Here is a 27,276-nt window from a genome sequence, read left to right as displayed (position 1 = left end):
CAAAAAACCTAAAAGCTTTAGTTTTCTCCTGATAGTCTGTTTTTAGTTTTGTCAAACCAGGGAACATCCATGTGTTCTTGTGGTTAACCAATGACCGAATAGAGTGGGCCTTCAAGCCAGAGGAGAGAACTAACTCTTGTGAATGACCTTGGTGCGTCATTCTGTAGCATTTTGGAGACTTTGTCCCCCCTTCAGTAATAAATAACAACCCTGCCAGGTAAAACCATGCCAAGCACCCTGGCTGGGTGGTCCCTGTGACGGTGACATGCTCAGCATCGCTGTCGGCATCTGTCAGCGACTGTGGAGCTAATGGACGATGCTGCGGCCATGCAAACAGCAGGGCACGGCAGGGATTCGACAAGGCAATCATTCAAAAATGTTGACCTTTTCTTCACAGTGTGTTTTTATAAGTGTCGGCCGGAAACCTCATTACGTCCAAAACTGTTACTTTTCAGGATTAAAAGTCAAAAATAGCAAAGAATACAAGCTCAAAATGGGTCGGTTTTTTATACTTTTATGTGACGCTGTAGTATGATCAAGTAGGGCATTAATTTATTAAAATGTGTCAAATGTGGAGATATGAGGTTTCTGGCCGACAGCAACAAATGGCGATGTTGAATGAGACATCAAACCATGCATATTCCGCCACGGCCAACAGCTGACATCTGATTCAGAGCTTTCATGGAACGCATCAGGAACCCATGATGCATTGCCTCTGAATCATGGGCGTCCCCAAACATTTTCAGCTGGAGACTCAAAAGAGAAATTGGTGTCTAGTCTCCCCAGGAACAAAACTTATACGAAAACACTAATAGGCCCACAATGGAAACAAGTCCCCAGAACTTTGTTTGTGTTATCCTTTTAGCTTTAATGTCTGTTACCTCGTGTTTTTTTACAACTAGTAAGTACTCTAGTAAGTATTCAATGAATGAATGAATCACTATTTCAAGCCAAGACTATTTCAATATAGTGAAAATTGCTAATCTACAAAATCACAACCGGTCACATTATTGTGACGCATTTTGAGTTAGATCTGCTATTTTTTGCTATATTTGAAAATATAGACATTTAGAATTTAGGAAAAAAAAAATCCATTCAAAAAAGAAATAAATCTTTTCCGTTTGGTTCATGTATTAATTTTGTATGGAAAAAAAAACCCCAATAAAAATAAAATATGACATTGTTGTGGTGACCCTGTCTTTGAGGAAATAAAACAGGAAAGAAGATTAAAAAATAAACAGGCTGTGCTGCTGGTCCTTCAGTATACTGCTCTTACCTTTCAGCCCAGCAGGGCTTTCTAGCTGTAGTGTAAGTTGTATGTGAGACAGCTGCGTGACTGCAGAGAGACAGCACAGTGAGGAAACCAAGAGAGAGAAAGAGAGAGACAGACAGGGGACAGGGTCGGGTTAGACTCGTCCAAAAGAAAGAATACACAAGTATATTAGTCACACAGAGGCGAGGGAGTGGGACGCTGGCTGAAGGTAACAAGGTTTTTCAGGATAGCTTTGACAACGAGTCAGACGGAAGCAAGGCTATTATTTCTGTTTGTCAATCTCACTAAAAGTGGCACATTCTCAACAAACTCCTGATATACTAAGTATTTGTAAATCCTCATAAAGCTGACTGTTTAAGTAGCTTTCCTTGGCTCGCGTTCCGCTGCCCTCGACATGCTGCATGAGGATCACTTTATTCTGAGATGGGATCAGGGATACATGCTTGAGCTAGAGCGGTGCCAGGTCCAGCATTTTGGCCTGCTTTCCATTCTCCAGTCTCTCTATTGCAACAGTTCTGCACACTGTAACATCTAAAGAGGCACTCAAAATGTGAATTATGTTGCCCTTTATACTTGGAATTTATTTATGGACTTGTCTTGGATTAACTGCAGCGCAATGCCACAATGAAAGGCAGATGAGCAGTAAATGTCAGCGAAATGTACTGATCTCCTCAGAAAAAAAAGAAAATCAACCTCTGGGCTTCCAGGAGCCGAGCTAGAGGAAATGATACGTCTTTGTTTGTAGCTCTTCCGACGCCCTCCGTCTGTGTGACTTCAGAGATCACAAGACAAAGACGTTAAAAAAAGGGGGAAAAAAACAAACAATATCTGACGAGTTTAGCTTAAGGGTTGTAAAGGCAAAGGATAGACTCTTGTTTTAAATGGGACAAAGGCTTTTTCGCAAAATAACAACATGCATGCAACGCGTGACACAAAGCGTAGACACCCAGGGCAAAGCAAGGTGTTCATAATCCATTGCTTGGACTGTTACTTTAAGTACAAATATCAGAGACACACAGACAGAGACACAGACAGAGAGGAGGGGAGGGGGAGTGGGGGGTGGGAGTGTGTCTTAACGGGGGGTTCAGATGCAATTATGTGCACTGTAAGTCACTGGTTCTCAACGTGGGGTCCGGGGACCACCAGGAATCCAAAAGAAGGCTTACGGGTCTGTAACACAACACTCGGGCTTGAAAACCCATCAGCTTTTATACGCTCCATGTTAACACCCAGAACACCCGGAAGGATTTGTAACCATAAAATCAGTGTGCCCTGCAGCGATTTGCAGCTACGGAGCCCTTTTCAAGGTGCACAAGGCGCCATCTTGGATGTAGCTGAAGTAGCTAGATGTAGCCAAAACACCCCAGAGGGGATCGACAACAACGGGAAGTATGATTACTTCTAACCCGACAAGCGACTGGACCGCGATGGGCCGTCAAAAACATAACCTTTGGTTAGAATTGGACAGATTGATTTAGATCAAGAGTCACATTTGAATATTTTTCCTCCCATCTCACTAAAATGGAGGGGGACCACTTTGGATGATGTCCCAACCGGAAATGACATCGAATGTTGCTCAATCGACACTGCCAGCATGTAGACTGGTGCGCTCGGTTATGATATTATTCATGTTCCGTCCTGTGATTAATCTCCGTCCTGGGCGACGAGCAGGACGGAGACCTCCGTTTATGCCACTCGGAGTGTTGAATGAATGAATTAATTATTGAATGCAGCTGTTCTCACTGCTCACGCAGTTGTGTTTTTCCTCACTCAAGACGAGAAAACCTTTTTTGTCAGCGCGAATTACGGATGGTCACGATTATTGTGACCAAAATAATTGGACAATTTCACGATAGATTCAAACCTCCGTGATATGATTATTTCAGCAGTGTTTTTTTGGGTGGGTGGGTTCCCAGCCTCACAGTGCAGATTGGGGTCCCAGAGATAAAAAAAAACTAAAATTGTATAAAATGAATACATTCCCCGCCAGCAATATTTAATTAATTATCATTATATTGCCAGGATGTTCCCCCCTTATTTTGAAGAGCCAAAAATCGGCGATGTCATACTACTGTGTGTTGTCGCATATCACTTCCTGTGTACCGATCAGTGCAGATAAAACATGACCGGGAGGATCACAGCGTCGGCTATTGGTCGTGGAATAAACCTTATTTTGGGCCTGGGTCGTAGCTCAGCGGTCCAGGCACCTTGGCTGGTAATCCAGTCTGGCAGTGTGGCACAGGTTCGACTCCCGATCCCGACAGCCTTTACTGCATGTCACCTGTCAGCCTACTGTCTATCCCTCTATAAAAAATATAAAATAAAGGCGAAAGCCACTAAAAAAAATAAAAAAATAAACCTTGTTTTGACCAGAAATGCCATCTGGGACAAGGAATTGGCGATAAAAGTGATTGAAAGAAACAGATATAATGGATGCATATGTGATCTAAAGCACTATAAAAGACCAATTGACTGATTGGCGCTGGGCCAGATTAATCCAATTCACGTAGATTTACGCGAAAGGCGACCTAACGGTTAAGATCATTGAGACTTGAAACCTTGAAATAACCGAACTAAACTATTACTGGAACCGCAATCAACATTGGAAAATGCTGAGTGCTTACTTAACTCAGAGAGTGCTATTATATCAGCAAATGGTCCCATAGTTCCATTTGTACACTCTCGGGAGTTACAGACCTGTAAATGGTCCCGTTTAGAGCGTGGGTGGTGCCCCCCCAGAACCCCGGACGTTGAGAACCAGCCACTCTACCGTACGTGAACTGGAGGTCCTGCTCTCTACCTGAAGAGCCGCCTCTCTCTGTCCCGGCCCGCGGTCTCTCCCCTCTGGGCGCCAGCGGACAGCGGCCCCTGGTCCAGGCAGGGGGGGAGGGGAGGAGAGGGAGGATGGGATGGAGGAGGGATGGGGGAATGGGGGGAGGAGGTGAATATGGAGGAGGAGGAGGAAGAGGAGGCTTCGGAGGGGGGGCGGCGGCGGCGGGGAGAGCCGGGGGGGTCTCTGCTGGAAGAGAGCGCTGCCGAGAAGCGGCCAGGCTGTGGGAGGGGGGAGACGAGAGCGTAGCGGGCGCTCAAGGCCCCGCTGTGCTTAGGCGGGACGGACACGGGGGCACCGGGCGGCCCGGAGCCACACTCGGAGCCGTCCGCGTGCTCTCCCTCTTCCTCGGGGCCTCTGGCTTGAGGGATGAGGTTGGCCATACATTTAAATGTCAAACACACGCTAGAGGCGTCTGCTACGGCCGGGGCGGCGCTATACAGGGAGGACAAGTGAAGTGTATAGGGACAAAAGACAGAGGGGACAGAGTACAGGGAAAGGTCATCGTTTGAAAACTTGAAACAGACCTGGATAAAAAGACAGGAGGGAGTGTATACCCAGTAAGATCCGGAGTGTTGGCGGCTCCGTCTGTCAACCACTTTTCTCCAAAACAAAATATTTAAAATGCTTCTGGCTGGATTGTCACGGAATTAGCTGCATGTGCACCTCCTACTGGTGACCCCATGGCCTTTCCTCTAGCGCCAACCTCAGGTAGAAATGTCAACTTTGCACACAAGATGTCCCACATATATCTAAGAGGCAGCAGATTACACAGGGACATCCATAGAGTTTCTGGTAACCCAAATGGCTTTCCTGTAGCATGACACTACAAGGCTACAATTCCTGCCTTCCTTCAAAATCATTACTGTTTGTAGTGACATTTTTAATAACAGTACTTTATTTTATTTATACCAGCTCAGTGGCCTTGTGGTTAGTGTGTCAATCCCCAGCTGAGTCATTCAATAAAACTGGGACCCAATGCCCTTCAGCTTGGCACTCAGCATCAAAGGTTGGAATGGGGGTAAGTCCCTGTGACATACTAGCATCATGTCCAGGGGGTGTACTTGTACATCAAGTTGTCTCACGCTACAGAAACAAGAGATAGGCTCCTGCCCTATGGGTCACATGGCTCGGGAACCATTGCTTCCCACGACTACTTACCAACCTTATTGTATTTCACCTGTAAGCTTTTGTGTTGTTTACAATACGTGTAACTACAACGTGCACCACCACCACCACATTGGGCCAAACTATAAATTGAACATTTTCCTTTCATTGTCTGATTTGCAGCCTCACTGGTGAGAGCGCGAGGCTCCATAAAGGATGGCGATGCCAGGCAGTTCAAACCACTTTGGTGTGGTTGGCTGTAGGGACCAGTGTGGCCCCCAGAGGCCACTATAGAGGGGCTTTCAGACACGTAGCCTCGTCCTCTCACAGTTAGACTAACACTCCAGATTTTACTGTGTCATCGTGTTGACTGGAGGGGAAACCCGGTAGTGCCTAGAATACCTGCAGCGAGCGCCCTGCATAGAGGACTCAGAGACTGGAACACTCTCCTCCTCCTCCGCCTCTCTCTCCTCCTCATCGTCCTCCTCCTCCTCCTCATCATCCTCCTCCTCCTCCTCCTCCTCCTCTTCTTCCTCTTCTCTATGGTGAAAAGGAGGGTTGGACGGAGGGAGGGAGGGAATGAGGAAGAAAAGAAGAAAAAAGAAGCAGGCAGAGAGGGAGAAGAGGAAAGAGAAGAGAAATCGGACAGAGACAAACATGAAACATGAAACATGAAACGTGAAAAACGAGACACCTGACAATGACACAGACAAGATCAAGAGAGAGAGAGAGAAAGAGAGAGAGAGAGAGAGAGAGAGAGAGAGAGAGAGAGAGATGGAGAGAGAGACACTACACAGAGTAATGACAGGCCTCGTTCTACCAGACAAGGACAGGACAATCAGGGTGGAAGAAAGAGCGTGAAGGACTCTCCAGATGGTTAGTATGACAGTGTCCTGAACCCATAAACTACAAAACCGGTTGAACAGGCTTTACACACAAATTGACACTCTATTTTGACGTGCACTTTCGTTCAATACAGTTTTGTAAATTGCCCACAATCAACCAACCTTGAAGTCCATACAACACTGTGTAAACAGTTCAAATAGTTCAGCTTGTAGATAAGCTATTCCCAGTGGAGATACTTGGTGTAGAGGGAATAAAATGAGCGGTTAGACCCCTGGGATGTTCCTGGGTAGCTCAGTCGGTAGAGCTCTCGCCTTCGGATCCCAGGCACCGCCAACACAGCGTATGAGTAGCACGGCTTGGCATCAAGTCGTGCGGTACTGTTAAGTATTGGGAATATAGGCTGATGGTCGCTCCACCTCAACAATCCGTCCTCCCACTAAAACGGGATAAACTCCCACGCTACAGAGAATAAGCCTCTCCGACCTACTTACCAGCGAGTTGACATGTTGTTCACAGACGTAAAACAAACCTTGTCTAATTTATTTTAAAGATCTAAATATTACGCGGTGCAGTATGTCTAACTTCGGGTCGTCACTAAAGCATAATTCAATTTGTCAGTGATCAATGGACCGTCAGCAGAACTAATGGATTTAATCAATTCTATTTAATTTAATAAAACATTCAATTAACAATCAATCAGTGTTTTGGGCATGTAATTATAGGCAAAAATATATGTTTAAATATACATTTACAAGCATCACCATGCATTACATGGTGATGCTTCGTGAGATCTGAATTATTCAATTAATCCATGAAGTATTTGATAGAATAATAGCCGCTATAGGAGAAATGATGGATGTGCGCTGCCTCTCTACTCTGCGGGCTGCGCGGTCGGATGCCGGTACTGATAGCGGGGTCTGGCATACGTCGGCACACGTGGAGTCTGCGGCCGCTTTGCCATCAGGATTCCTCTCGCTTGCCTGGATTTCATTAGCAATATGGAAAACAGTGATCTTCAAAGGCGGCTCGAATTTCCTGTGCCGGGGCTGGAGGGAGCCGTCTCCCCGGATCGAATGACCCGCGGGGCCGTGCATTCAGACTGTATCTGCAGACCCTGAGAGTGCTAGCAGAAATATTAGCAGGTAGGCCAGTTGAAGAGACTTGTCGTTAATAACAGGGGATTAGGGTGGGCCTTTGCGGGCGGCTACGGAAGGCAGCCTTCACTGGTGATTTGTATGGATGAACTTACTTATCGCAGGGTTTCAGGACAATTCAGGCCCTGTTCTCCTCCGCCAAAACTCCCCAGGACGGATCTGACTGCCATCAACAGTGGGACAAGTGGGAGGGTTCCACAGATAATACAGTACATGCCATCAGCAGGAACTCTGCGACATGCTGTTTAGTCTATCTGACACTATGGGGCATAGCAGTGGTGGCCATTTTCTGGTTCCATCAATCCAGACCCCATTCAATTATTTTACGCCTAGAATCAAGCCATCCAGGATCTTGGTGAATCATGACCATAAAGAACACCACAAAGCAAAGGTTTAATGCCCTAGAGTGTTGGTGACATATGGTATGCACATGTAATTGATAGACTGGGCACTGCGACTGCACTGTGGTGGGTATGGTCACCAGAGCTGGGGCGCTGCCACACTAATAATTGATCATGGCGTTCACCTGCTGGCCACAGTAGTGTGGGAATTTGGACGGAGAGGGGGTGAGCGTGGGAGAGACATTTTCTGTTGACCGCACACTAACGCAAATATCACAACATAACATCCATGGCAGTATAATTGTTTGCTGGGAACTGGTATACCAGTTAACGTGTGTTGAGAATAAATGGTCAAAACAAGCAAGGACTGGATTGGGCCTGGGTTCTTTGCGTGTGCGTCATACAATGCAAGGACTGGATTGGGCCTGGGTTCTTTGCGTGTGCGTCATACATTGGGCCTGGGTTCTTTGCGTGTGCGTCATACAATGGAAGTCTGGAAGACATGGAAGTCTCTTACTTCCATGTTTCGCTCCTCGCGGCTTTTTGAACAGCCTAGAAACAACCGCAATAGTGGGAATGGTTCAAAAATAATATATACTATATTATAATTATTTATCATTTAAAACTTTAGGCGATTAGCTTACAGTCTAATCCAGAGCGATTTTCAAAGTGCACGACAGGCGTAAAAGGCATGAACACTAGTCAACAAAACGACGAAAATGGTCACGTAAAACGATTTTTTTATCGTATCGATATGTCCAAAACATTGTGTGAAATTCTTATACGGCGAAGTAGGGCATTAATTTAATTATTTTAATACCACGAAAAACAAAACATAACAAGGTTTCTGCCTGACGGCAACGGTATAATTATAGAGTGACTTCCCGTACTGGCCAGTTAAACTGCAACGCTCTCTGTTTGTGTGTTTTTGTGTGTTTGTGTAGGCACCGCGGTGCGGTGATAATTTGAATTTATTATTACACCTCTACACACAAACACTGCACTGTATAATAAAATAGATTATGACAGGGTGAGATTTCAGCTAAGCTCTCTCTGTCTGTTTCAGTTCAGTGGGAACAACGACTACAGCTCCGCCAGAGCACATGAACTCATATCGCTGTGTTTACAGAAGCTTCCTATTTCCCTCAGCTGCAGAAAACGTGAAGAATGTCTTTAGACAGAAGAGGGGGGAAGATTAATTTAAATGTCACTTTGTAATGGCAGGCCCCTGCTCTGGCTTTATTTTATTACTATATAATTACATTCTCTACGTTGGCCTTGGAGAGAATAGACACGTCTGTCCAAGACGGTAACATAATACGACACTGGCAGCTGAGAGGTTTCCTGTGAAAGAGAAAAGAAAAGAACTCGGCAGGCCCAGAAAACATTAGCGAATCTTCTTTTTTCCTCCCTCTCTCCCTCTCTCTCTCTCTCTCTCTTTCTCTCAATCTCTCTCTCTCTCTCTTTCTCTCAATGTCTCTCTCTCAGTGACCTCTCTCTGGGGTGTTGCGCAAAGACTGGCAGAGAAAATTAAAAATACACAAAGACTGAAACCAACCCTCATTGTAGACCATGTAAGACCAAGAATCCCGGGCCAACTTTGGTGCTAAGAATGGAAGCGTTTCACACAGGAAGCGACTGACGCGCCTAGTAAATACAATTTCCGAATAAATGAGAGGCGAGCGGACAGGAGACCCAGGTCATTTGAGAGGTGGAGTTACAAGTGGCAACACTCCTGCGACTTATTTTGTTTGTTTGTTTTTTCCTATACGCAACGCACTGACAATCCACCTCACCTCTCGCTGATGTCTTCGATGCGCTGGCTGCCACCGGCGCCGTACGGCGGGAAGCCGTTGGTGTGGGCGGGGCTGCTGGGCGACGCTGGCGCCGAGGAGGAGGCGTGTCCCCGGCTGCTCTGCAGGGAGTGTCTCCTGCTGCGCCGCCTCTCCAGGCCCAGACCCCGCCTCTCGCTGGCCCCGCCCACGCTGGCCCGCCGCCGCTCTTTGCGCGCGGTGGGCGGCAGCTGGGTCTCCTCGTCGCCATCCTCGTGCCGGAGCGTCGTCTGGCGGCGAGAGATGTGCAAAGCACCATGGTTACGATCACTAGCTGTTACTGTGTACACATGTCACGTAGAAACAACGTTAATTGGACAAAGAAGCAATAGTAACTATAGGGACGGGTCGATTTTTAAAAAGTGTACCCCTGGAGGAGCATAGAGGGAAGGTTATGTCTTCCTAATCTCAGTCTCAGCTAATTTTACTTTGAGTCCAATGGAGGGTCATACAAATTTGAATTAATAAAATATTCAATCAATGAGACAATGATGGTCGTTGACAAGCCAGCAACACACTGCAAAATATGCCATTACGACCCCATCAAGTCCCGCCAGAATACATTTCAGTCGACAAAATATCTCATGATATTTAGTCGACCTAAAACTAGACTAACATTAAAACATTTCCGATGACCGATATATGACTAAACCGGAATAACATAATCATTGTATAGTCTATACGACTGAAACAAAAAATAAATGCCGTCCAAATCAACAGTGGCGCTTACTTCGTAGATGTTGAACTGCTCCGTGAGGTCCAGGTCGGTGCCCTTGCGGCTCAGGTGCCGGTGGGCCATGACCTCGATGCCCTGCTCCTCCAGGCAGTCCACCACGTCATAGTACTGGTCCTGGTCCGGTAGACCGGCCAGAGTCTGAGAGAGAGAGAGGGAGAGACACACACACACACACACACACACACACACACACACACACACATACACAGTTTAACAGTTGATTTATGTCCACACGCAGGGAAAGCATGCAGCACATACGTAGGGACACAAATATTTTAGCTGCAGTAAAGATTTCGTTCACAAACTCATGGATCACTCGGCACTCCATGGGCACAAGTATAGTGGCACCTCCGCCATATATGGCAGCAGAGACGGCACAAATACTTTGCCAGCCTTTTCTGCCTCGTCTTTGGGCGGGCATCCCAAGTTGTGGAAACCCTCCGACAACCAGTCCGTGGGTACAGTATGTCCTCGGCTGGATCACCAGAGGACACAAAGTTCTTAGTCTTGGACTGCTGCTTGGTGTTAAAGCGCTCTCTGTAGTTGTTCTCATGTGGTTGGAAGTTCACCCATTGCTAATCCGGGGCTCGTAGCGTTAGACAAACAGCGAACAGACATACCACTGGAAGGCCGCTGGGTCTATGTTGCCTCTCTTTCTGAAGACTCCTTAGACTGAGACTTAAGAAAATACCATTTATTTTATTTTTAGATGCTCATAGTAAAGCGTCCTGTGCTCATAGTGAGTTAAAATTAGCAAATGTGGCTTGGGCCATGGCTCAGTGGTCCAGGCACCTTGGCTGGTAATCCAGTCTGGCAGTGTGCCGCGGGTTCGACTCCCGATCCCGACGACCTTTACTGCATGTCTTCCCCCCCATCTCTCTCCCCATTTCCTGTCAGCCTACTGTCTGTCCCATAAAATATATAAAATAAAGGCTAAAGCCACAAAAATAATAATAATACAAATAAAAATTAGCAAATGCCAGTGCTGTGCTTCATCCATGCCCTACCACCACCAGCCATCACAAAGTGTGACCTACCTAACCTCCTTCAAATCCTTTACATTTACAACTGGACCTGAACAAGTAGTCTAGCTTGCCAAAATAAATTATCCCTACTGTTTTTCTGTAAATATACTTTGACTGCTCCTTGTATTGATGATTTCTTGTATAGTATTGTACGTCTTTAATTGAATACACAGGACCACAATTGGAACAAGCCCTCAGGGCTTTCTGTGTTATCCTTTTAGCATTCTTGTATAAATGTACCTCTGTACTTTTTGCAAACTGTTAATAAAGTAATCAATCAATCAATCAATCAATCAATCAATCAATCAATCAATAAAAACTCCAAATGGACCCTTACAACTGTAACTCTGAGAGTATACAACTGGAACCTTAATGTCAAGAGTATGATGTGGTGTAACAGACCTTGTTGATGAGGGTCATAGCGTAGACCAGCAGCTCAGTGTCCACTCCATCCTTCTCCTCCAGGATCTCCATGGTGTTGGACCACAGCTTAGTGCCTGCACAACAACAACATTCATATACAGTCTTATACCTTAAACAAAAACACAACAACACAACACATACATATTGTTGTTGCTTCCGGGCTTCCATGTTCTAACTTTTTTACGTTTTTTTGTTTGTTAATGAATGCCCTACAACATATATACAACACAGCGTCACACAAAAGCATCAAAAGTAGCAGACCCGACAGAGAAGATGTAAAGTATGTATTTTGGACAGTTCTTTATGTGAGGTAATAGATATTTTAAGTTAAAGAATACCCCTAACACACAATATAAGTCAAAATAAGTTAGACTTTTGTGGCATATAAAAAAAAAGCACAGTATGCAATATACATATTTGTTTGGCAATTTTAATTACACATTTTTAACCGCAACCGTTAAGTAAAGTAAGTTAAGGAAGTTGGTGTCTTATTGTCTGTTATCGGTCTATCCCTCCGTCCTTTTCAACGCGTTATCCCTCTGGGAGGTGGACCGCTGATAAAGCCACAACAAACCTATCAGTGAAGTTGTAGCGCCGACACCGACCGACGCTGTCTGATAAGAAAGCAGTTTAAAGCTTGTGGCTGCAGAGCTCTACAGCAAAGTGTGTGTGTTCATCTTATCTTCTGGCCCGAGATAAAGAAGTCCTAGAGAGCATTATTCCTCATGATGGTGGAGGTTCCACAATAAAAAACACAGCAGGATGGCTGACGGAGGGACCGCAACCCCGGTCCACATACACACACACACACAGCAGACCGGGTCAGGGCCGTCTCTCTCTCTCCAGGAGATGGAGGGTGTCAGGTTTAGTCTCCTTACACAACGGCGGGAAGTGAAGTGAAGTGATGTGGGGCCACGAGACCCAGCTGCAGCAGTGGAAAGTAATTGAATGTATTGAAGTACTGTACTTTACCTGCAATGTGTTGCTAACTTGTTGTTATTACACTTTTTACAACAACTTTGGTTACAAGGTCTATTTGAGGATATAAATGATTAATATATAAAAAAGGCCTACATTAACCAGTATTTTATACTTTGGCTATTCAGAAATAGCAATTTGTACACATTTCAGTATTTTTTTTGTACTTTGGTACAGTACGTAAAAAAGGACTTGCTTTGGTACTTTTACTCAAGGCAAATTCTGAATACAGGCCTTTTACTTGTATTATTTTATAGTTGTGGTATGTATTTCTACTTTTACTCTATACCACTGGCGAGCTAAGACGGTCCACTCCCCCCCCCCCCCCCCCCCCCCCCCCCCCTCACCCACCCACCCTTCTCAGCAGTCATTCTGTAGTCCAAAACACAATGCTGAGCTTTTAGGTCAGGGGGGGTGGGGGCAGGGTAACCGGACCCCGCCAGGGGAGAGAGTTACAGTCTTTTTCAATAAGCCCCCGGCTCCGCTCCATGCGGGGCGGCCGGCTCCGGACAGCTGATCCAAACGGGCCCGGGTAACGGGATCTGCACTGTAGTCGCTGCTCTGTCACTAGAGAGCCCTGCGCCTGGTGCGGATACAGTACCGTGCACTGCTGGCCCAATTAAATATTTGTAAGAGCTCGGCATGCAGTTCTACGAGTGTGAATTAATTGAACTCTGAGTGTAAAAAAAAGAAAGAAAGAAAGAAGAAAGAACACACCCTCGGGGGTTCTGCTGAAACGTGCGGTGTGGATTTTTGTGTAAATCTGCGGGTCTCTCGACTCTGGTTCTGGGGAAGCCTCCAGTCTAGCTGTCTAATCTAATTTAAATCTGGGAATATGCACTCTGCGAGTGTACCAATGGGAACCAAATGGACCCTTACGGGTCCCGTTTGACTCGGCGGTTTTACTGTGTAGAAACTAAGCTAGCAGTTCAAGAGGTGCAGTGCACATGAGGTAACGCTAGCTAAATGTTTTCTACAATGTTAAAACCAGTGGTGGACAAAGTACTCGACACCCAGCAGAACTTTAGAATGTTAAAACCAGTGGTGGACAAAGGACTCAACACCCAGCAGAACTTTAGAATGTTAAAACCAGTGGTGGACAAAGTACTCAACACCCAGCAGAACTTTAGAATGTTAAAACCAGTGGTGGACAAAGTACTCAACACCCAGCGGAACTTTAGAATGTTAAAACCAGTGGTGGACAAAGTACTCAACACCCAGCAGAACTTTAGAATGTTAAAACCAGTGGTGGACAAAGTACTCAACACCCAGCAGAACTTTAGAATGTTAAAACCAGTGGTGGACAAAGTACTCAACACCCAGCAGAACTTTAGAATGTTAAAACCAGTGGTGGACAAAGTACTCAACACCCAGCAGAACTTTAGAATGTTAAAACCAGTGGTGGACAAAGTACTAACACCCAGCAGAACTTTAGCAGTGGTGGACAAAGGACTCAACACCCAGCAGAACTTTAGAATGTTAAAACCAGTGGTGGACAAAGTACTGAACACCCAGCAGAACTTTAGAATGTTAAAACCAGTGGTGGACAAAGTACTCAACACCCAGCAGAACTTTAGAATGTTAAAACCAGTGGTGGACAAAGGACTCAACACCCAGCAGAACTTTAGAATGTTAAAACCAGTGGTGGATAAAGGACTCAACACCCAGCAGAACTTTAGAATGTTAAAACCAGTGGTGGACAAAGTACTCAACACCCAGCAGAACTTTAGAATGTTAAAACCAGTGGTGGACAAAGTACTCAACACCCAGCAGAACTAGAATGTTAAAACCAGTGGTGGACAAAGTACTCAACACCCAGCAGAACTTTAGAATGTTAAAACCAGTGGTGGACAAAGTACTCAACACCCAGCAGAACTTTAGAATGTTAAAACCAGTGGTGGACAAAGTACTCAACACCCAGCAGAACTTTAGAATGTTAAAACCAGTGGTGGACAAAGTACTCAACACCCAGCAGAACTTTAGAATGTTAAAACCAGTGGTGGACAAAGTACTCAACACCCAGCAGAACTAGAATGTTAAAACCAGTGGTGGACAAAGTACTCAACACCCAGCAGAACTTTAGCAGTGGTGAAAAAAGTTGTCACATTTTTTACGTAAGTAAAAGTATAGCAACATAGAAATACTCTGTTACTCTGTTTACTTGCGTAAAAGTACAAAGTACTGAAAGTACAAATGTACAAGTGCTCATTATGTAGAATGTCCCATTTCAAGTTTTCAAATGTATAAAGATATTTTGAAAACAGCAGGTTGAAAATTCTAAGCTAGCCTGGCCCCAGCCCTGAATCGCTAGCCACGCCCATTCAAAAAAAGATGTTCTGGCGATTCAGATGGCCAAAATGTACTATATATAGGGCTGAAGTGGCTAATGTATGTTTTGTAATAAAAATCTAAATTTACAAAGTAACAAGTAACTAAAGTTTTCAAATAACTGTAGTGAAGTAACAACATTTGCCTCTGAGAGCGTAGTAGAAGTAAAAGTATTGGAAATACTCAAAGGTAGGATAAGTAATTTTCTTTGGTTAAAATAAGTGTCAAAAAGCTATATATTCTGATAGTAGTCATTGCTATAAAGTGGGTGTTAACAGGAGTCTCCAAGTCTCTCCATCTCTTTATTTAACAGAAAATGCATTTTCAGGTCGGGATACCAATTGTATCCAATCAGGATAGAGAACTCAGTCAGGATACAGGTTAAACAAGTGGAATTGGAAGTGATGACACAAATAAATGACCAGACAAAATTGGAACACTATAAAAATGAAGCTGATAAATGGCTACTCTCTCCTGATTGGCTGAAATGTTGTCACCTATCTTGAAAATGTATTTTATGTTTATTAAAGAGCTGGAAAGACAGGGAGACCCCTGTTACTGAACAAACACTCTGTCTATAGCAATATCTGAATATTGTGATTTCACCTTTAAAGTGCAAATACTTCAAAATTGTACTTAAGTATAAGTACAGTACTTAACCCATTTTGGGTGGGAACCCCTTTTGTGTGCATATCTTTGAATATACTGTATATTCTTTCACAGTGAACGTTTTTAACTCATATGTTTGCTTCTGGGGGGGGAAGGGGTCCCTGGAACAACATATTTTCAGATGGGGGTCGCCCTACACATACAGTACATATAATTCTGTGGGTCCTTGACATGAAATAGTTTGAGAACCACTGACATAGAAACATAGGTTTTTCAGAAAACTGTCAGGATTTAGAAGGCATCTGTAGAATCGTCCTCAGGTCTAAATGGGTTAAGTAAATGTACTTAGTTACTTTCTACCACTGCTCAACTACAAGTGAAAGTTGCTCCGTCAAATTTGAGTTAAAGCTAACTTTCCTCTTCGACCCAGGATTTGAACACGGTTTCCTGCGGAAGTGCTGACATCTTTACCATTGAGCTAATAGAGCCTGCATGCTTGCTCAGGGGATACATTGAATCTTGACGGTCAGGTCAAACTTCGTGTCAGCTGCATGTGTCTAGGTGAGACGTGACCCTTGAACACAATCTAAATGTCTCAATAGAAGAACAGGGGGAGACAAATATACAACCACCCCAACTGTATAAGTTATACTGTATTTCATACTGCGAAAAAAGCCAAAGAGCAGTAACTATATACGGAATATGTTTTTGGACACACAAACTTATTTGTGTATCCCAACAGTCAAATTAGCCTTCGTGATTTGGGGGAAAAACAATGATCTCAAGAGAGAGAGAGAGAGAGAGTGTGTGTGTGTGTGTGTGTGTGTGTGTGTGTGTGTGTGTGTGTGTGTGTGTGTGTGTGTGTGTGTGTGTGTGTGTGTGTGTGTGTGTGTGTGTGTGTGTGTGTGTGACTGTGTGTGTGTGTGTGTGTGTGTGTGTGTGTGTGTGTGTGTGTGTGTGTGTGTGTGTGCTCTTACCTCTCTTGGTGTCCACGGCCTTCACTGCCTGTATGAGCAGTGCTGCGTTGGCCTCTGTGTATTCCACAAACACCAGCAGTAGCTTCAACGCTGTCTTCACCACCAGACGAAACTAGAACACGCACGCACACGCACACACGCACACACACACACACACACACACACACACACACACACACACGCACACACACACACACACACACACACACACACACACACACACACACACACAGACACACTTTGTTTTAACAACAACAACAACATTGCTGTACCACAATGGACTGTTGGCCCTCAATATATTGCATCCTTAACACGTACGGTTATCATTTCCCAAAACGACTTCCTGCCTGCCAGGGCTACGATAAGAGAAATTAACTTAATATTACTGTAACAGGAAAAACACAAGTCAAATAGATATTTAAACAACATGTTCTGTGTCAGTTGGTCCCCATTTCTTTTTCTTTTTAAACTGTTTAAAATGTTGCGGCTATTTTGGCAGAGTGTCTGCCTGTTATGTCATGTCCATTACAGGGGATGGGAACTAGGGTGCATGTGGTTCAAGGTAGGGCTGCACATACGCATTTACATATTAGTCCATATATAGACAACAATAGCAGTCTCTTTAATGAACACGGAAAAAATAAGTGAAATAGACATGAACCAGAGTACGTGAAGGGAACACACAGTTCTATGGCAGTATTCTCCTTGTGTTTTTTATAATATTTCTGTTTAAATAAAGAAATAAAACTGAGACGAGGATAGAGGGCCCGCCGGGCCGGCCTGTACCACACATGCATTCTATTTGAACATAATAAAATCCCTGCAATGATACCGAGACATGTCACCCCAAAAAATAAAAAATAAAAGAAGAGATATTAAAGCAATTTGGAGCAGTGAAAAGATATGATCCATGAGTGTGAACGGACAGAGAGAGGGGGACTGGAGGCAGCTCTGGCCCCAATAAAGGGACCCCTCCTCACCATAGTGTAGGCAGACAGGCCTGGTTGTTTGATGAGAACCATGCGGCCTGCACTTACACATGTCTACCATCACCGAGGAGAGGTGAGATTAAACCATTTTGACCAGAGATCAGATTCTAAAAATGTCTTCTACATCCTGACAGTTTTCTGAAAAAGCTATGTTTCTATGTCAGTCGTTCTTCGATTCTTCAAAAATAGCAGACCTACAAGCTCGTAGCGCGCCACTCGGTGGCGCGCTATGAGCTTGTAGATCTGCTATTTTTCAATAGCTATATTATAACATAATGCTAACACCAGAAGGGGTTCCCGCCCAAAATGAGTTAAATGCACTGTAAAGAAAAACCAGTGAGCAACAGTAACCAAATGGAGCCTTTACATTTTGGTTACATTTGCACACATCAAAGAGTTACAAATGTAGAGTTTTGACGCTTTTGTAAATTGTAACATCATCTTGTCTTGTTGCTGCTGCTGTCATGATGCAGCAAGAAAAAAAAGAAGAAACCGTTTTTTCGGCCACTAGGGGGCTTAGGTGAGCTGTGAGAAGGGCTTTTCAAAGCAGAGGAGCTGGCTGGCTGCCTTGATGCTGAAACTATGTGAGGTATGAGCCTGGTTTGGAGTCGGTCAGCTGGCCGACTACTGTGAATTAGACACTGTGAAGACATTACTGACCCAAAAATAAGAGCACACACAGAAATAGATTCTGTGGTTGTGAGTGTTGGTATGTACCTTGGATCCCACCAGGCTGTAGAGCCACTGCACCGTCTCATTGTGGGATATGAGACCGTTCATCCCATCCACGTACAGCATGATCTGTCCAAGAGCTGCACACAGAGAGAGAGAGAGAGAGAGAGAGAGAGAGAGAGAGAGAGAGAGAGAGAGAGAGAGAGAGAGAGAGAGAGAGAGAGAGCGAGAGAGAGAGAGAGAGAGAGAGAGAGAGAGAGAGAGAGAGAGATTGGTTTAACACACATCTGCCGTTGCAGTTCAGCGGATGCCTCGTCATCACCACATCAATCTTCACCCAGCCTTGGCTGTGTCAACGCCTCAGAGAACAGACACAGTAAACGAGAGTCGTGTATTCTCTGATCAGATCAGATCTGATCAGATTATGATCTGCTGCTTTGACATGTAGGTCTAATGCTGTGGTGGGAAAACAACCAACAATCAACAGCATGGTAAACCTCAGTGCGTTCAGGTGCCTGGTCTACTGTAAGGCATTCAACCTGGACCACTGTAAGGCATTCAACCTGGTCTACTGTAAGGCATTCAACCAAACACACCACTGTAAGGCATTCAACCTGGACCACTGTAAGGCATTCAACCTGGTCTACTGTAAGGCATTCAACCAAACACACCACTGTAAGGCATTCAACCTGGACCACTGTAAGGCATTCAACCTGGTCTACTGTAAGGCATTCAACCAAACACACCACTGTAAGGCATTCAACCAAGCACGTCGTCTATGTCGGCTGGAAACCTCATCATGTCTAAAAACTGTTACTTTTGGGGATTCAAATTCAAAAGTAAATAAAAAGCAGATCTACAAGCTCTTGTGGATCTGCTGCTTTTGGTGCCGTTGTGTGACGCTGCAGTACGATCAAGCAGGGCGTTAACTTACCGAAAAAAAACACAAAAGTTAAAATATGGTATGGAGACAGCAACGGCATTCAACATGCTGCAAGGGCTGCTGTACATGTGCCACGCACGCACGCACGCACGCACGCACGCACGCACGCACGCACGTACGCACGCACGCACGCACGCACGCACGCATACCCCAAAGCACGCTTGCGCCCCAGGTCAAATCAGGCATTCCTAAACGTAACCTCAGTAAAGCTATATGTTTAAATCTAACCTTATTCCTAAACTGAAACTCAGAAAGACTATGCCTATAACCCTAAACGTATTCCTAACCTTAACCTCAGTAAAACAAATAGAAGACCGCAAGCAGTCCACCAGAAAAAGGGGGTTGCGACTCGAGTGTGTTATGGGGCGACCTCTGGGTGTACAGTAGGTTTAGTTACTACTGGTTTTCTGTGTGTTTTGGGGGGACCTCTGGGTGTACAGTAGGTTTAGTTACTACTGGTTTTCTGTGTGTTATGGGGGGACCTCTGGGTGTACAGTAGGTTTAGTTACTACTGGTTTTCTGTGTGTTTTGGGGGGACCTCTGGGTGTACAGTAGGTTTAGTTACTACTGGTTTTCTGTGTGTTTTGGGGGGACCTCTGGGTGTACAGTAGGTTTAGTTACTACTGGTTTTCTGTGTGTTATGGGGCGACCTCTGGGTGTACAGTAGGTTTAGTTACTACTGGTTTTCTGTGTGTTTTGGGGGGACCTCTGGGTGTACAGTAGGTTTAGTTACTACTGGTTTTCTGTGTGTTATGGGGCGACCTCTGGGTGTACAGTAGGTTTAGTTACTACTGGTTTTCTGTGTGTTATGGGGCGACCTCTGGGTGTACAGTAGGTTTAGTTACTACTGGTTTTCTGCGGTGTGCAATAGGCCTATTCATTGAATTTACATTTCCCCAGACATGTCAGTAGACAGAGATCTTTGATGGCTTGGCTACATGAGACTACTATAGGTCTTAAAACGTTAGGCATGGGACTCAACCCTGGTCGATGACGATGAAACCCCCCCCCCCGCCCTAAAAAAAAAAACCTCAAGCTCTGACATGACGACCATACATGTGTAACAGGATACATAAATAAGGCCATAAAAAGAGTCCAGGGATCTCCATGGGACGGCACTAAAAAACACACAGGGGCTTCCGTTGCGGAGGGGGGGGACCGTCCCGCACCGCCCCCGGCCAACAGGGGACCGAAGGCAGGACAAAAGCTCCCTTTAACCCATTCTGGGCGGGAACCCCTTTGGGTGTTTCAAGCATTATATTATACTTTAGCTATTGAAAAATAGCAGATCTACAAGCTCATAGCTCAGAGCATGTAGCTCTGCTATTTTTTAAAAATCGTGAAAATGTGGCCCAAATGTTTGAATATATTCTTTCAGAGCGAACGTTTTTAACTCAAATCTTTGCTTCTGGGGGGGTTCCTGGAACTATTTTCAGATGGGGGTCAGTGGCCTGTTACATGTAATGTTTGGGGTCCTTGACATGAAATATTGAGAACCACTGATATAGAAACATGAGGTTTTTCAGAAAAAAATACATTTTAAAAAGACCTAAATGGGTTAACCCATTCAGGCCTGACGTCGAAATTTAAAAAAAAAAGTTTTCTAAATCATGACAATTTTCGGAAAGATTTGAGGCACATTTTAACGATTTTTCAAAAATAGCAGACCTACAAGTTCATAGCGCGCCACTCGGTGGCGCGCTATGAGCTTGTAGATCTGCTATTTTTCAATAGCTAAATTATAACAATGTTTAAAACACCAAAACGGGTTCCCGCCCCAAAATGGGTTAATGGTTAATGTGGTTAAACGCTAACGTGACATGGATGCGTTCCAGGTCTCAATGGGTTAAAGAGGGGTTTTTCTTTTCTTTGCGGGCGCAGAGTGAAGCGGTCTGTCAGTCGTTAACAGCATCTCTGTGGCCGTCGCGCCGCGGCACAGGGAGTATTGCGCTTTCACGCCACGGGGGCACACCACACCCCCGCCACGGAAAACTCTGCATGAACCCTCCTGTAACTGCCCCGCGATATACTGTACATCCACAGAGTACAGACACGTCGGGAAAAAAAGGTTGAGCTCGTTTTCGGCGGTCCGCCGGACTGTTGACAGATGTCATGGTGTTTTTTGGGGGGGAGGGGAGGGTTTGGGGATAACCCAAGAGAACGATTTTTTTTTCTTTGGGGAAAGTAATAAAACGACATTCTTTCCTTTTGGCAAACTGGTATCCAGTTGATATCTGGCAGCCAGGGGGAAAGGTAATGAGGTCAGAAGCCATTATGTTGATTCAGACAGAGCGCTGGCCGGACGGACGGCTCTTTAACTTTAACTTTGTTTCCAAGTCAAGACAACAATCATCCATATCGATGATGCAGATGTGTTAGTAGTTTTTTTCTTTACATCAAACCCGCAGCCCGTCGACATGCAGAGAGTTCAATTGACACGCTGGAAGTGGAACCAGGAAGTGACCGAGCTAAACGCTTCAGCGCTTTCATCTGATGTGCGTTTGACTGTTTACATACATGAAACACGTCCCATCTCCTCTCAGCGTATGTGTATGCACGTGCGCGCGCGCGTTTGCGTGTGAGCGCGTCCTGTCGGACTCACGGCGCGGGAAGTCGAACCTTGGACCGATTAAGTGAAATTACAACGGCCGGGGGTGGGGGGGGGGGGGGGGGGGGGTGGGGGGTAGAGGGTTGTTGGGAGTTAGTGCAGCTTCTGTTATCCATTTCTTCCCCTCTACTCCTCTGCTGCTGTACGGGTATGAAAATTGTGAATAATGCCGTGTGTAAGCCAAAATTCCCAGGTGCAGCTGTGTGCGTGCATGATTGTGCATGTGTGTCGTGTCTGTGCGTGTGCGTGTGTGTGTGTGTGTGTGTGTGTGTGTGTGTGTGTGTGTGTGTGTGTGTGTGTGTGTGTGTGTGTGTGTGTGTGTGTGTGTGTGGCGGGCCGGGCCAGCGAGGCCCAGCTCCGGTGGTGGCAGCTCATCTTTTATCAATCAGGGTTAATTACTCCCAACATGTCAGAGTCCCTCTCAGTGCATTCCAGGCCCTTCCATTCCTCTCCTGCAGCGAATGCTGCTGGAGCGCCGCCCGCACCTCCCCTGCTGCGCGGGCCGGGCCGCCTACGCACGCACGCGCACACACACACGCACACGCACGCGCGCACACACACACACACACACACACACACACACACACATACACACACACACACACACACACACAAACACACTCACGGGCCGGCGTATCAAAGCAGACCACATCACAACGCTGTTTATCAAAACATGATTAACCTCCCCCAGTCTGAGGAGGCCCGAGTTTCACTCATTCTCTGTCTATGTCTCTCTGTCTCTCTCTCTCTCTGTCTCTCTGTCTCTCTCTCTCTCTTCTCTCTCTCCCCAACCCTTGTATGACTCCACCGCTGACAGATGTGCGACATGGCTGCACAGCTGGACCACGAAGCGTGACACCAATGCGACAGACCCACACACACACACACACACACACACACACACACACACACACACACACACACACACACACACACACACACACACACACACACACACACACACACACACCATGTCGTGCACACACACACACACCATGTCGTGCGTTTGTCAGCACAAACAAGTGTCGCAAGCGGTTACGCCATATAAGCCCATTACGTTGACTTCCCCGAACCGTTTAAACTGCCGAGTTTAAAGCAGGTTAAAATAGCACGAGTGGTTTTTGAACCTTATTGTGCCCAGAAGCACAACACCAAGAGGGCAAGCCTCAAGTCTCAAGGCACTAACCCCCCTTCGCCTATAATGACATGCTTGAAACAGGCATGTCCTCAACAGAAAGAGGAGAAGAAGGAGACAATAGAAAAACACATAGGACAAGACAAAGAAGACAAGACTATAGGACAACAAGAACTCAAGTCACACTGTCAGTCAATCACGACAGGCGGGAGTAGACAGGAAAAGAAAGAAAGTTTCAGCGCTTTTACTTTTAAGATAAACATACAGAAAGGGTTTTCTTCTGTGGGCCTTAGATATTTACAAGCTTTTGCTACAACCGTACAACCGAAGGGTCTCAAACTTATTTACAATCTTTTTCTACAAACTGAAGGGTCTAGCTTATTAAGCTTGTGTCTTTGATAATAATGATCATATCCCACTTGGACGCGTGCAACGCTGTGAATCAGTTGACATGGCTGCATGTCCGCTTCATGGCCTTGACAAAGATTTGTCAATTGACTGACGGACTTCAGTGTCTGTGGCGCTTCTTTTCGAGTGGGGTGGACGATGGCTGACCCGTCATGTTGTCATCTCAAAGTGCACGTTCTTTTTAATGTTTTATCAGCCAGACGCACCTGTGTGTCATTTCTGACCCGCTGCTACGCAGAGGTTCTTCTTGGAATGTCCACTGAAAACAAGGGAGTGAGAACAGATACGTAGATGCATGGGCCATTTGAAAATAGCCGATCTATAAGCTCACAATGCGTCACGATGCGATGCATTGTGAGCTTGTAGATCGGCTATTTTCAAAAGAGTTTTGATATATTTTCAACTTGTGAAATGGGACATTCTGCTTTTACTTTTGGTATACTTTGAGTATACCAACACTTTTGCACTTTTATACTTGTAACAGAGTAAAACATGTGAGTGGTTTTTCCAGCACTTCTTAAAGGTCAGATGGGTGGCCCTCATGAGGCCCTGAAAGGTCAGATGGGTGGCCCTCATGAGGCCCTGAAAGGTCAGATGGGTGGCCCTCATGAGGCCCTGAAAGGTCAGATGGGTGGCCCTCATGAGGCCCTGAAAGGTCAGATGGGTGGCCCTCATGAGGCCCTGAAAGGTCATCGCTGCAGAACATCAACCAGAGCCCTGATGAAATGTCACATGGTGCATGACAATGTCAACAACATGGAAAGGTGTGCTCCTCAGAGCGCAGGCCTCCGACCTGGCTATAGTAGTCTACCATATCAACTAGAAAGACCTGGTGGGGCTGCCTATAGTAGTCTACCATATCAACTACAAAGACCTGGCGGGGCTGCCTATAGTCTACCATATCAACTACAAAGACCTGGTGGGGCTGCCTATAGTAGTCTACCATATCAACTAGAAAGACCTGGTGGGGCTGCCTATAGTAGTCTACCATATCAACTAGAAAGACCTGGCGGGGCTGCCTATAGTAGTCTACCATATCAACTAGAAAGACCTGGCGGGGCTGCCTATAGTAGTCTACCATATCAACTAGAAAGACCTGGCGGGGCTGCCTATAGTAGTCTACCATATCAACTAGAAAGACCTGGCGGGGCTGCCTATAGTAGTCTTACTAGTCTACCATATCAACTACAAAGACCTGGTGGGGCTGCCTATAGTAGTCTACCATATCAACTAGAAAGACCTGGCGGGGCTGCCTATAGTAGTCTACCATATCAACTAGAATGACCTGGTGGGGCTGCCTATAGTAGTCTACCATATCAACTAGAAAGACCTGGTGGGGCTGCCTATAGTAGTCTACCATATCAACTAGAAAGACCTGGCGGGGCTGCCTATAGTAGTCTACCATATCAACTAGAAAGACCTGGCGGAGCTGCCTATAGTAGTCTACCATATCAACTAGAAAGACCTGGTGGGGCTGCCTATAGTAGTCTACCATATCAACTAGAAAGACCTGGTGGGGCTGCCTATAGTAGTCTACCATATCAACTAGAAAGGGACTACATTCTCCAGTTTTAAGGGATAATTTACTCACCTTTTCGGCGGTTAGTAAAAACCGAGATGTGTTGTAGTTTTCGGTGGTCACCTTATCACCTAAAACTGGATTATGAATAGGCCTTTAGAGCATCTATTCTAACTTTTTTGAGTTTTTTTTCCGTAAATTAACCCCCTACTTGATCATATACTACAGCATCACACAAACACATGAAAAGTAGCAGATCTACAAGGTCGAAACGCATATCGAAGTGAGACACTTTGAGCTTGTAGATCTGCTACTTTTGCTGTTTTGGAATTTGAATCCTGAAAAGTAAGTGTTTTTGGACATGCTGTGAGGTTTCCACCCGACAGAGACGATGTGTAAAGTGGAAGCAACGATGAGTTGATCATTTTAGAGATTTAGAGATTTTAGAGATTTATCTTCCCTCCCAGATACTGAAATCTACTGAGAATTGGACGTATAATAAATCATGTCGGGAAAAACGTGATAGTTTACAATAAGTTATATAACCACGGGACACTGCTACAAGGTCAGCAGCCTTGGCACACCCTGCCCAGAAATGCACCAGACGCATTTAAGCACGTCATCGTGATATACAAAATGCAGGATAGTCAAATAATTATAAGGTAGAATGCTGAGCAAATCCTCCATTCTATTGGATTCATTATAACTGTCAGCATATGGCGTCACTAGGAGCCATTCATACCGAATTGTAAGACTTGCATTAAGTACCATTTGACCACAAAGCTACCGTTCCCAGTGGAAAGAGGAGTGAAGTAAAGGGATAGGGTAACTATACTAAAACTGCCTTTCATCGCAAGGAAACTACACCCTTCAGAGTCTGGTCAAAAATAGTTTTAGGAAACATCTAATCACTCTTTCAGCAAATCACTGCTTTTCATTTTTTTCGTGCGAAACGGCTCCAAATGGAACTTATTTCCACACCACTGCGAATAAATTAGCCACGAAACAGAAGTGGAGAGGTTGCGTTCTCGACCGGCCTCATCGCATCAACTTCAAAAAGCACTGCGCTACAGTATGTAGAAAAGCTACCTTTAACTGCAATGATTTAATCTGTGAAGGCATGCCTCCGACAGGGCATGACAAATGGACATAATCTCAGGAGAGAATCAGGAAAAAAAGAGTATTGCCAGAAAATCTCCGACTGGACGGTAGGCGGACCGAAGCAGAGCGCGCCCATTCTGTCTGGGAAACATCTGGACCAACCAGACCAAACGCTAGATCCATTCTTCATTTAAGGAGAAACCTTCATCGGTGTCGGGAACCGAATAAAGACCTTTGAATCTGGTCCTCCAAAAGCTGTGGTTTCAAATCGTTTTAGCTCGAGAGAGTAGATGTTTGCCCGGGACCCAAACTAGTGAAAATAGCAGATCTACAAGCCCACAATACGGCATGAAGCGACACGTTGTGTGCTTGTAGATTTGCTATTTTCACAACTAGTAACAAAGCAAGCTTGTATAGCTTGTAAAATAGCTTGTAGATTGGCTGTCATTACTTCTTAAATGTTTTGTTTTCAAATAATGGAATTTCTTCAATTCTTCCTTTATTTCTTAATGAAAAAAATAAATAGAATTTGTTTTGAATTCATGAAAGATTTGCTTTTTTGGAATGTTTTTTGATTATTATCAAAATGTAATAAACACAAAATATAAATAAAATGTGCCCCGACCCACTGTTTGGGAAACAGTGCTCTAAAGTAGTTGTTCTCAAACGTTCTTCAAATCAAGGACCCCCAAACTGACATGTATTTGGACCTCACTTGAAAAGGATTTTGCGCCAGGAACCTCCATGAGAGAAGATCTGTCACAACGTGTCTCAGCCAAACACATGGATCAAAGTCAAATACAATCAAATACAATCTCACGTTTTGTCAAGCCAAGTCCCCAATCTCTGATCTGTGCAGTTTCTGTGTGTAAGTGAATGTGACATTGTTTATTTATAGGCCTATTTATTGTCATTTTGTCGTCATTTTGTTGGGGAACCTTGCTCAAGGACCTCTCTGGGGTCCCCGGGCCCCACATTGACCTCTCTGGGGTCCCCGGGGCCACATTGACCTCTCTGGGGGTCCCACATTGATAACCACTGCTTTAAAGTGAAGCAGACTTTCTTCCAGTATGAGTGAGATGGCCGTTGTTTCCTATATCGCACATACCATAAAACTTGAGGTTATTTGGCAAGTGTCGAGGATCAACGCGTTCCAATTCATGTGGATGTGTCAATAGGTCGGGGAGAGACAGACAGACAGACAGACAGACAGACAGGCAGACAGGCAGGCAGGCAGGCAGGCAGGCAGGCAGGCAGGCAGGCAGGCGGACAGACAGACAGACAGACAGACATGCAGATGTGTCAATACGTTGGGGACAGACAGACAGTGAGACATGCGAGGGCTGAGCGATAGCTGCGTGCAGCGTGAGGGGAAACTCTCCTCTTCCAAACCCCCGACGACGTTTCGCCAAGAAACGCAGGCCTTCATTCAAGTAATCACG

The 27,276-nt window shown here is 45.2% G+C and overlaps 1 protein-coding gene across 1 annotated transcript in view; it reads right to left on the bottom strand.

The window, feature by feature from the left end:
• LOC306924350 (FH1/FH2 domain-containing protein 3-like) overlaps window positions 1-27,276 on the bottom strand; it is a 95,194-nt gene that overhangs the window by 31,682 nt on the left and 36,236 nt on the right. Inside the window, exons 3-7 of the mRNA XM_079502844.1 lie at window positions 18,166-18,260; window positions 16,460-16,571; window positions 11,547-11,641; window positions 10,114-10,257; window positions 9,348-9,613 (exon numbers count right to left, since the gene is read on the bottom strand). Coding sequence (XP_079358970.1) covers window positions 9,348-9,613; window positions 10,114-10,257; window positions 11,547-11,641; window positions 16,460-16,571; window positions 18,166-18,246 — 698 coding nt within the window. The 5' untranslated portion in view covers window positions 18,247-18,260. The remainder of the gene's footprint in view (window positions 1-9,347; window positions 9,614-10,113; window positions 10,258-11,546; window positions 11,642-16,459; window positions 16,572-18,165; window positions 18,261-27,276) is intronic.

Source organism: Electrona antarctica (genome assembly GCF_951216825.1).
Source record: "Electrona antarctica genome assembly, chromosome: 6".
Classification (NCBI taxonomy): domain Eukaryota; kingdom Metazoa; phylum Chordata; class Actinopteri; order Myctophiformes; family Myctophidae; genus Electrona; species Electrona antarctica.
This window is presented reverse-complemented; position numbering and strand designations above follow the sequence as displayed.